At 47.4% G+C, this 12,231-nt stretch overlaps 2 protein-coding genes across 2 annotated transcripts in view; one reads left to right on the top strand and one right to left on the bottom strand.

Annotated features, from left to right (window-relative positions):
• The window catches only part of MED12L (mediator complex subunit 12L), a 100,010-nt gene that overhangs the window by 58,424 nt on the left and 29,355 nt on the right, over positions 1-12,231 (bottom strand).
• Positions 2,640-8,828, top strand: P2RY14 (purinergic receptor P2Y14). Its single transcript, XM_018079240.2, has 3 exons — positions 2,640-2,735; positions 6,332-6,420; positions 7,222-8,828. Exon 3 carries the CDS (start codon positions 7,240-7,242, stop codon positions 8,251-8,253), a length of 1,014 nt encoding a protein of 337 aa, XP_017934729.1. The 5' UTR covers positions 2,640-2,735; positions 6,332-6,420; positions 7,222-7,239; the 3' UTR covers positions 8,254-8,828.

The raw sequence follows: 12,231 nt of genomic DNA, 5'->3' as shown, positions 1-12,231 counted from the left end.
CTGACGTCGATCCAAGTTACTCAGGTAAATGAGTGACATCACATTCTAAAGAAGCCATGAATACGGCACTGGTGGTGTTTTCCTCAGAGGAACAACGTCAGCACAATGGGACAGTTTGTTCAACATTCCCACCCCCCAGCCCCAGCAGGGCTCCCATGCAGCAGCCCCAGGAGCGCTCACCCCTGGCAGTGCTCGCTGCCAGAGCTCCAGCACAAAGCCAGGCAGAGGCAGCAGGGATGTGCCCGAGCTGTCCCACGGCTCAGAGGAGCAGCCAGCCCAGCCACACAGGTTACCAGGGCTGACAAGAACAAGAGGCCACACTTTCTGTCTCGGAGCATTCTCTGGTTTTTCCTGGGCGGAGAGTGCAGCAGGGGGAGGCATAGAAAAGAACATCCAAACCGCTACGATCCAAACTGATTTATCTACTTTACAACTTCCCAGCCCCATTTCTAGGTGGCACAAGAGCAACTCAGAATCTGATCTAAAACGCTGGGAAAGGAACTGGGTATCAGAGACCACTGAGAACCTCTTTTAAGCCAGGTGGAATTTTCCAAGTCAGACTCCCCATTCAAATCCAGTTTTTCAAACAGGGAATAAAAAACAGGCAATCAAACCCCAAAGATGTACCACACATGGATGTCACCCCAGCAGAGGCCAGCCCTGCAGCGACACATTTACCATATTAGACCATAGCAAAGGCCACTTCCATCACACAGAGGTTGGCAGTTTGACCCAAAGTGTTGGCTGCAGGGTCAAGTCATGATTTTTCTGATGAATCAGCAAAAAAGCATATTCAGCTCTTGGCTAAATTCTCAGACACTTGAAATAATGGCAAGAACTTCTGAATGTTTCAGTTATTTTCTCCAAATTTCACTAAGTCTCTGAACAATGACCTTCAACAGAAGTGCCCATGGGAGGGAGAGATTCCATCAAGGTTGGGGGACAATTCTGCTTTGCCAGAAGTTCCTCTTACCCTTTATTTTATATTCCTCTTTCAAACTCAGTTGTCTTGGCCAAACTGCACTTCTCTTCCTTTCCTGCAAGGATTCCATCTGGACACAACTGGAACATTGCTTATTTTAATTTTAGGCTTAGATGAGGAAGCTGTTGGAAAAAGTTTGTTGTAGGTCACACTCTGAAAGCTGACCCTGGTCCCAAAAGGGATATTGAGGCTTCTGCTGCTGTTTCTGGGGAAAGGAAGCACAGAAATAAAAAAAAAAAAAAAAAAAGTCAAAGTTTTGGGGTTTTTAGAATTAATTACAAACTCTGTCTCAGAGGGCCAAAGGTTTTTAAAGACAAAGCCTTACCTGACCTATTCCTCTTGTCCTCACTTCAAGAAATGACCATGGGGTGGACAGAAAGAGATGGAAAATTTGGCTGACTGGTGCCTTCTGGGGAAGACCTGAGAAGCCTCGTGCACTGTCCTGCCTGACCCATAAACCAACAACCAAATCCATCACCCCAAAGCCATGAACTGACCACCACAGCTCGAGTTGGGAGTCTCAGAAATGAGAGAGGGGCAAGAGTGCTCACAAAAACGTACAGACAGTTTTACCTCTCAAGATATCCCCCATTGCACTGAGAGATTCAATGAAATTGGGGGGAAGGAAGGAACTGGAGGTTCAGGCTGACACGCACTGGCCCTGAGGGAAGGACTTCACACGACATCAACACATCACAGAAGGTACATTCATTTCTTTGTGCCTTTGGGCCCTCCTTGTATACAGATAAATCCTCACAAAAGGAATGCCCATGAGGAATTGTATATTTACTGGAGGGTTTGGGTAACACACTGTCAAGCAGAGCTCAAGTCATGCACTAGATGTTTATGAGCTCTAAGATACACAATTTACATATTTCATTTATTTTAAAATAAACATATAAAGTTCAATTTCTCTCCCCCAACCTCAGCTCCCTCTCAGAATATACTCCTTTACCACATCCACAAAGATATTAGCTTTTCTATTACCACACATTTTCACTAATTCTGTGCTTGATTTCAAAGCCTGCCAGTAAACCTATGGGAGGAATAGAAAAGGAGGAAGCCAGGCAGGTGAGTAGGATTAAAAAAAAAAAAAAAAAAAAAAAAAAAGAAGAAGAAGAGGAAAAAAAGCAGCCAAACACCAAAGACCCATCAGGTATCCCCAGCATCCATCTCCCAGTCTGAGCACGCCCGGGGCAGGCACCACGCAAGCCCGTGGCTCCAGTTCAGAGCCCTCCCATGCACGGAGCAGCAGTCCCGGGGCAGGATGCGTCACAGGAAAGGTCGCAGCCAGCCCTGGGAACAGTTTAGGAAAAGCAGGCTCCAGCCGCGCAGTTGGGACGCTCCCTGCTGTCGGTGCCAGCTGCACTTGTGTCCCTCCCGGCCGCCGCTCAGCGTCCCTGGCCCGGCCCGGGCAGCGGCAGCTCCCGGAGCCCGGCACCAGCTGGGAGGGCAGGGCACGGCCCCAGCCCTTCCCCTTCCGCTCCGAAATCCCCCGCCCGGCGGGAGCGCCGATCTGCCCAATCCCCCGGGCGGGAGCGCCGAGCCCGGCACAGCCTCCGCGGGAGCGCGCACGGGGCCGGGACCGGGACAGGGACCGGGACAGGGACAGGGACCGGGACCTGGCATTCCCAGGCTGCAGCTCCCCGGCCCTTTTTCGTGCCAGGGCAGCTGCGAAGGGCTCGTCCTGTCCGTCTGTCCGTGTGTCGCAGCTGAGGAGGAACCACAGGCGCCATCCCGCACTTCTGTCCAGGTGAGACCCTGCCTTCCATCACCTGCTCCTGCCCCCCGCCAACGCTCTCAATTAACTGCCGCTGCGATTTTATTGCTTAAATTGGCAAATAAGGTGAACATCCATACTTTCTGCAAACCACTCGCAACTCAGAGCACAAAGCAGCAGCTGTAACTAACTACAGAAAGCTGTACAGAAACTGCTCCACACCTGTGAGGCTGAGCCAGCACAGATGGAGGACACACAGGCAAGGATTCCTCTTCTCTGTCTTAAGAAAAGTATCTTTTCTTAGCAACTACTTTTGTTTTAATTTACGACTGACGAAATGTAACTATATAAAACTCATAGTTTAAAACATCAGAAATAGAATTTAAAGTAAAATATTTAAATGACAAATTTTACCATTAAAATAGAATATTAAAGGGAACAATTTCTTTATCTGAAACACATTTTACTACTTTTAAAAATCTAGTTTTAGGACAACAAAATTACTGATTGTTAAAATGTTTTATTTACCTAGTGCCCTGATTTTAGCTAGGGAAGAGTGAATTTTCTCCCAGTAGCTGGTACACAGCCGTGTTTGGGTTTGGGATGAGAACAATCCTGATGGTTTAGCTGTTGCTGAGCAGGGCTTGCACCAAGTCAAGGACTTTCCTGCTTCTCATGCCCTGCCAGCACAGAGGGGCATAAGGAGCTGGGGTGGGCACTGCCAGGACAGCTGACCCACCACTTGTTTTTCTTGGGGTTTATTTATCTCTCTTGGTTATTATTCTTCTTTTCATTGCAATCTTTTTGTCATTATATTTCAGTTCTTAAACTGTTTTTATCTGATCCTAACATTTCCCCTCGTATCCACCACTCCGACATGGTAATTTGGAGATAGGAAGGATCTCCGTGGGGAAATTCTGAGGCTTAATTAAAAAAATTAATATTTAAGCTAGATCTGAAAATGATACTACATGCAAAGAGCTCAAAGCATTGTCTGAGTTTCCATGTGAGTATCAGGGTTTGCACAGAGACTTCACAGTGTAACCTTTTAATGCTAAAAGCTTATGGGGTCAGAATAATGCAGACCCTCATCTAAAAAATCAGAAACAAAAAGGGAATGAAAAATTTAGCTTATCAGAAAAATGAAGCTGTTGAATTTCAGATTTCAAGAGAGCACAGGGACTGCTAGACAGTAAAGAGAAATGAAACAATTACTGGAGGGTTTTGCAAGACAGAAATACAACTCTGCCCTTGAGGTGTCCAGACGCTGTGGCCAAAGGAGCCCGCGCTGCCCTTGAGAGCTTTAACAGGAAATACACCCCCTTATCTGCACTGCTGCATGTACCTGTAGATCTGCACTGCTGCATGTACCTGTACACACTGCTGCATGTACCTGTACACACTGCTGCATGTACCTGTACACACTGCTGCATGTACCTGCACACACTGCTGCATGTACCTGCACACACTGCTGCATGTACCTGCACACACTGCTCTGTGCACCTGCAGATCTGCTCTGCTCTGTGCACCTGCTGGCTCTCCTGCCATGTCCTCCAGAACACGTGCCAGGAGAACATCCCCTATGATCCAGCCAATGCAATACCTGCGGTCACCGACTGCTGCCTCCTCACTACAGCATCCTGGATTTTGCCTTTTTGGATTCAAAGTGATCTGTTAATGTGTATAGAGTTGTTCACACTTCTGCTCTTCCCCTTACTAACTGCAGCTGCAGACAGGACACACCCACAGTGTCACCAGGCTGGCAGGGCCACAGCCACAGTGACATTCCCAGGACACACATCCATTCTCAGCTGCTGTCAGAGGGGACACGGTCCTCACCAGCACCCCGAGGAGCAGCTGAGGAGAGACACGGCTCGCTCGGCCCTCTGTCCTTACACACCAGCCCCGAGGGGTCTGGAAGGCACAGCAGTGAGGAACTGAGGCACTGCAGAGGTTACACTGCACTGACTGACCCCCCTCCCCAGAGCCATGCAGAAAGGGAGCACCAGCACCACGTCTGGTGCCAGTGCAGTTACTCCCTTACTGCTTCCTGCAGTGGGAACACGACTTTATTTCTTCATCCTAATTCATCCTTCGTCATCCTAATTCCACTCTTCATCTCATTTCCCTCCACTACATTCTGTGACAAACTGAGCGGCTCCACCTGGCACCCGCCCCACAGGCTGCCAGGCAGGGCTCCTCTGTGGGGATGCAGAGAAGGGTCAGAGCAGCCCTGAGCAAGCACAGACTGAGAAGTGTCCCAGTGCCTGGGGGAGAGGGTTCCCTTCAGCCAGCCCCAGACACCCAGCCAGGCACGTGGGAGCGGGGACAGCACCCACAGCACAGCACAGCTCCCTGGCCCTGCCTGTGCTCCTGAGCCTTGCCCCTTCTGAGACCCCCAGGGAGACCCACAGCAGCTTTCTCACTGGATTGCACCAGCATGGCCAGCACTGCAAGCTTGCCCAGTACCCACATTCCCACCACACTAGAGAGAAAATCTTAAACCAAGGTTCTTCTTTTAGCACACTCAGCACAATTTGCAATAGCTGCGGTGTGTGTTGTGCTTCCTCCATCTCTAGCTTCCTCCTAACATCAGAGGTACCATCAGGCACGATCATCTGCCCTGATTAACTCCATTTCGAAGTTCAAAAAAGATTTCTGGTGAAATTCACCACTGTCACCAGTTCCTAATTGCATTGCTTATTTATTTATCAAGCAGCTGCATTCATTTCCATAAATAGCTCAGATGTGCACTTGGTACTACAGAATCTTTGGTAAATTCAGGGAAAATAAAAGAAACACAACTTGTAAAGATTATTCCTACATTCAGTAAATCAGCCATGAACTTTGAAAATTGACAGCTAAATTCAAGAATTGCCTTAATGCTACTGGAGACAGTCAGGGGACAGTGCAAGAGTCTGAGCTCAGAGGGGACTGAGCACTTCTAATGGTTTATGCTACTTCCCTTTTTGTGTGTTTTGCCAAGACAACACCATTTGCAAGCTGAGGAAGTTCAAAGCTTTTCTATATTTTACCAAATCAATCTCGTTCATCCAGTGAATCAAGTTTGCTGGTTCACACAACAAGTCGACATTATTTACACAAATCAATACACTTCATGCTGGCCCAGGCATTCTGGGCCAAGAACTGCTGCTCGAGTACAAAAGGCTGTTTGTGACACCCGTCCCAAAAGCTGGCACTAACGTGTGCCCTCTGCCTCCCACCAGCAGCAGCCACAGGAGCCACCCTGTGGGCTAACGGGGACAGGCCAGTGATGGGAGAGTGCTCCCTGCCCCCTGAACCACTCACAGCAGCAGGACAAGGCCTTCCAGAAAGAGCCAAGTGTGTGGCGAGGTGACAAAGAGAGCAGGTAACACTGACCATGAACCTAACTGCTGCAAGGGGCCACAGGGGCCTCCAGCCTTACCCACGCAGTGAGGGCTGAGGTTGGGTGTGAGCTCCATGGCTCTGCCCCCAACAGTTCCCAAGTCCTGACAGGTCTGAAGCCTTGGCTGAATGCTGATTCTGAGGTGGTCTAAGCAAGTGTTGCACTGCAGGAGCCCCTCAGCACCGTGGGGTCACACTGTCCTGTGTCACAATAAAACACTGTCTTCCTGTCTCTCCCACAGGACTCACAGCGAGAGCAGAGGCCCCGTGCCCAAGAATGGACAGTGCTCTAGACCCTTAGCAAAGCTCCACAGCAGGCAAGGCAGAAAAGGTAAGGACTTGCAATGATACAGAAAGATGTGCAGAGTCTGGCTGGGACTGTGGCTGCCTCTCAACAACAGACATTGCTAAATGTGCTGGTATCAAACGTAAAATTTGCCTGGGGTGTCCTCCATGCTGCACAGACACAACAGACTTTACAAAGACTTCATATCCACATCTCTAATGACACAGTTCTGAAATAATCTCAGCACAAAACATATTAAATGGCTTAGGAAGTTCATTAAGTATCTGCTTCCAAATCCAAGCATAGAAAGACCCACCTACGGGTTCCTCACTTTAGAAAACCCTACAGAGCAGGAACAAGTTCTAAACACACCACATGCAGAGAGAGGATCCTGCTGAGACAGTCTGGCAAGAGGAAAAGAACAGGGACACAGCAGAAAGAATAATTTTTAAACACAGTGTGTTACTATTTAAATAAAAAATGCCATTTGCTATTGGTGCCTTTTCAGGAGGTCCTTCTAATTTCAGCAGTATCACCCCAAATTGGACTCATGCCCAGGAAAGAGGCAGCCCAGGGCTGGAAGGCAATGGGTTAAAGTCAAACAGAGAAGCAAATGGATCCTCTGTTCAAAGCAGCAGCATGCCCTTGAACATCACCAGACAGTGAGTGAAGTGGCACCACTTGGAAAAATACTCTGCCCCACTGCTGGGAGCCGTGGTGTGGGAACGTGGTCATTTCTGAGAGGCAGGCCACGTTTATTTGGAAGCAAGAGTAGAAAACTTACAGTAACTAACAGAAAGCTCAGCATCACTCTGTCCTACTGAGATACTGTTTCTCTGCTTCTAGGAACGAAGGCGCTGTAGGATGTTCAACACCAGCACAAACTCCTCGGGAAACAACTGCAGCCCCCGCACAGCAGTGACCACGACAGTCATTCCACTGCTCTACTCCTTCATCTTCCTCACGGGGCTCTCCCTGAACGCCCTGGCAGGCTGGGTCTTCCTGCACGTTTCCAGCACAAAGAGTTTTATTGTCTATCTCAAAAACATCGCCGTGGCCGATCTCCTCATGAGCCTGACGTTTCCTTTCAAAATCCTGGCTGATTCAGAGATTGCACCTCCAGAGCTCAACCTGTTTGTGTGCAGATACTCTGCAGTCATGTTCTACATGAACATGTACATTGGGATCACCTTTTTCGGCCTCATAGGGTTTGACAGATACTACAAAATTGTAAAACCTTTGTTCACCTCCTTTGTTCACACAGTGAACTACAGCAAGGTGGTCTCTATAATCATATGGCTGTCGTTAATGCTTATATCATTTCCAAATATGATTCTAACTAATGAAATCACTAAAGACAATTATTCCAGAAAATGTATAGGTCTTAAAAGTGAGCTTGGCAGACAGTGGCACACAGCGACAACTTATATTTGCACAGGGATTTTCTGGGTTGTTTTTGTTCTGCTAATCATATTTTACACTGCTATATCCAAAAAAATATACAGCTCTTACAAAAAATTCCGAAGGAGCTCAGACACGGCCAAGAGAAAAACCAGCCGGAATATATTCAGCATCATGTTTGTGTTTGTCATTTGCTTTGTGCCCTACCACCTCTGCAGGACCCCATACACCCTGAGCCAGACCAGCTCCCAGTTCACCTGCCAGTCCCAAAAATCACTGTACTATGCCAAGGAGTTCACTCTGGTGCTGTCTGCTGCGAACATCTGCCTTGACCCCATTATTTATTTCTTCCTCTGCCTCCCCTTTAAAGAAAAGCTGTATCAAAAACTGCATCTCAAGCTGAAAGCTTCGAGTGAGGTTGAAATTTCTAAATCCAGAAGATCAAATACACTTCGGGAAAGTATAAACATCTTGTAGTTTCAGGTCTGTACAACTGTGCACGTTTCAGGAAGTCATTCAGGAATGCAAATGTCCCAAAGAAACACAACAGATGAGAACCAGCAACAAACAAAAGAGGTTTCAACACAAAACACCAAGTGCTCTTTTCTCTGTATATAACCATTATTGCATGTGCCAATGTATTCACTATGTGCTGTTTCACTGACGCTGTGATTGCATTAGGATGTGACACAACCCACCTGGATCTTCAAAACACACAGAGGAGTACCTGGAATGGCATGTTCTAGAGCTCCAGGCCATAGGTCTCTGAAACGATCATCCAAAAGACCCAAACCCAAACCAATTTTCTGCTGTTTCTCACAAAGCCAGGCACGACACACGACAACCACCAGAGCAGCCTGACAGCCCTGGGAACATCCAACAGCTCCCCCTCGAGCAGGCAGAGCCCTCGCAGGCAGCACGAGGATGGGCAGCACCAGTCTCTCAGACTTGGCCTCCACCAGCCCAATCAAGGGGACCCAGACTGTGCTGGGAATCTCACTCGTGTATCTCCTGGGTCACAGAGCAAAGGGTTGGTGGCAATGCACAGCTTAAGGAAGGATTCTATGACAACAACTGGTGGGGGGGAAGATGACAAATAAAATAAATTTAAAAAGAAAAATCAAAAAACCACACAGCAAATCCTCACAGGTACATACAAAGCCTGAAATATCTTTGGTTATATATATATACACATATAAACATATAGAAGTTTTCTTAAGGGACATATTCTATAAAATTAAGAACTAAACATAACTATTTGTCACCCTTGGGCAAAAAATGTCAGAATATTTCTATAAGATGTGATGTTCAATCTAAGCAAGGGTTTCAAGAGGATCCTTCTATAAAGTAAGGAGCACAGTTACACTGTACAGTCTTCCTCAGGACTTCCCTGAACTAACATGAACACAAACACATCCACACCAAACTGCAGAAACTCTGCTGGTGCAGGAAGAGGCAAGAACATCCCAGAGCCGTCTGTGAACACACAGGTACCACTGTCTAGAAAATCCAGGTGCATTTAAATCCAGAAAGAATGGTTCGTTGGTTTTCCCATGCTTTTGACACAGTGATAAAGCATTTCTGTCTGTACCAAGGTAACAGCTGGAAGCCACCAATCTGCTCTGTACAAATATAATATCTTTTATAATTGTATTTTTCAGTGCGGCTTTTTTTTTTTAATTGATTTTATCATCATACAGGGAAAACCCACCAGGGCATAAAGTCTCCACTAAAGCTTTCAGGCAGCAGCTCTGGAGGCTGAATGCTTTCATTTTACTTAACAAAGAAACTACAGGAAGAGAAATAACATGTGCTTCACCCTTCTGTCACTGTGTTTCATTTTAGTCCTAACAGATAAGAGTGAAAAATTTTCAAACATCTGGTCCTTGCACCTTCTCCAAGACCAGGGTAACTTCTCTTGGCCCGAGACCACTGGTCTGCAGCAGCAGGATTCCACTATCCCACAGCATTGTATTCCAGCTAAAGGTCTGGACACCTCTGCTGGGTTCACACACACCTTTGTGAAGCAAATCCACCTCCACGTGTTTCTCACTTGCCTGGAGAGCAGTCCCAGCTGTCCCAGGGAGGACCAGCACCCCAGCCTGGGTGTTCACTGGACTGCAGGGGCTGGGGGTCCCCAGCCCAAACCTGCCCACAGGGACTACAGGACAAGGCTGTGTTCTGGTTGTGTTTGTTAAGAAAATACATAAAAGATTATTTATGTGGTTCTTTCAGAGCTCCCCAACTCCATTAAACAGACTCTGAAGGCTCTGCCCTCTAAACAAGGGAGCCAACCTGCTGGGAAAGGGAATCTGGTGCTTTGTGGAAGATCTTTTGTCATTTATGGCAAAAACATTCAGTTCCCTGCATGGCAGGGCTTGGTATTTATTTGCCTACGTAAATCTACATAATTGTGGCCGCGAAAGATCACTGGCATAGGCAGATGAAAACTCTTCCCCAATATATATTTGAATAACTTTTTAATTGCTTTGCAAGCTTTGAAAACATTTATATTGCTTCCTCACCCCAGCAGATCACTGATATTAGAACAACAAGAACCTACATGCAGGCACCAGGGAAAGGGTGGTGATCAACACCCTTGTTCAAAGGAATGCTACCTATAATTCACTTTGAAAAACTCCTCCTCCAAGAACTTCACTAGTCAAGAAACGCTCCTGTGCCCCTTCTCCTGCTACAAACCCACCCTGTGAGTGACAAGTCCCAAATAAGACCAGTGTCAAACCAAGCCCCTGCTCCATCTCCCCAGCCTTGCTCCTCACTTCGCTGGATGAACTGAAGCCAATTTTTTTCAGCACTGGGTAAATTAATCCTTTCACATCTTTCCCAGCACATCATGCCTCAGACACCCCAAGCCAGCTCCTCACACACCCAGGTAACTCATATTCACATATCTGTTCTCCTCCTAAAACACCTCTGCGGAAAGGGCAGACCATTTCACACTAAAGGTTTACCCAACTATCACATACTTTGTTTAGACCTGGAAGTTTCCCGAGTTGTAAACTGACTACTGAAAAGGGGAGAACAACAAAGACACAGAGACAGAAGCAACTAACACTGCTGCAGTTTGGGTTTAAAAAAACCCCTATAAGTATGGCAAGATCAGCTTTGCATAAGCAGAACACCATAAAATGAGCCCATGTTTGCTCACAACTGGACATGGGATCATGCCGGATCACGACGTTTTGCAAACATTTTGACAAATATGGTCTGAACTTTCAGCTTATGACTAAACATAAAACCAGACATTCTTCATCTGTTCCTTCCCAAAGCTCTGGTACGGGGTCTGTAAATTCCTGTGGATTCTCAACTACAACCAAGTGCCACCAGTTAGAGTTTCAGTGTCGCTGTCAGTCCCTCACCCCCAGCATGGTGTCAGACCTTTTCCCATGGCATACCAAAAATAAAAAAAAAATATTTCCCCTACTTCCCTAATGTGTCATTTTTATTTTTAATGGTGCTTGGTAAATGTCCAAAGGTTTAGAATATTAATTGAGATCAACAGAATCCCTATATGCCTTAAAATCCACAAATTAGAGTGGAACTCTAAAGCAAACACTCGCGAGATTCCCAAAACCTGGAATTTCATGCAGGTATATCACAATGAGCGAGGACCAACTACATTGCAAAATCCTGATTCCAGACAGATTTTAAATGTAAAATATATGGAGGAGGGGAGGCAGGGTGCAACAGAGTTTCAGATTTATAAAAACAAAAGCAAAGAAACAGCCACTGATGTCACACACTCACAACTCCACGTCAGGGATCTGGGACTGAGCAGATGAACTTTTGGGAACCACACAACAAAGTCCACACACTGAGGTTGACCCAGCCACACATCTCATGACCATTACATATGTAAACACATGATAAACATTTAAACCTTCAGGCCTGAAAGCAGCAGGACACACTGCACAGGGCAGTGCCCACAGGGGTCAGCCAGGCCACAGCTCCAGCCTCCATCCCGGACAGCTCCTGTCCCTGGCACCTACAGATCGAACACCTCTGACCATCTGCCCTCCACAAAACCTTAATGGGAATCACACAGACCTCTGAGACTGGCCCAGCACCACGCCTGACCCGGCTGTTCCCCAGCCCATTCCCCACCCACCAGTGCCCGTGGGCAGCAGGGTGGGTGTCGGGGCACAGCCTCGCCTGCCGCTCCCCAGGAACAGGAAAGAGAGGGCCCGGGGCTGTTCCGTGAGCACTTAGTGAGCACTTACGTCTTTCTGTCCCACTCTTTCGGTAACTTCCACGTGATTTAGCCATTTGAACTCTGGGTTAAACTGCGTCAGTCGCCTCATTTAAAAACCACAGCCACGTTTTCAGATCCCCGCAGAGGCAGCCGGAGGAGAAGGTCACACCATCGGGCCGGGGGAGCGGTCGCTGCGACACATCAGACCTTTGCAGACCGATGCCCAGGAGAGCCCAGGCCAC

Source organism: Manacus vitellinus, unplaced genomic scaffold (genome assembly GCF_001715985.3).
Source record: "Manacus vitellinus isolate BGI_N305 unplaced genomic scaffold, ASM171598v3 scaffold_45_pilon, whole genome shotgun sequence".
Taxonomy (NCBI): Eukaryota; Metazoa; Chordata; class Aves; order Passeriformes; family Pipridae; genus Manacus; species Manacus vitellinus.
This window is presented reverse-complemented; position numbering and strand designations above follow the sequence as displayed.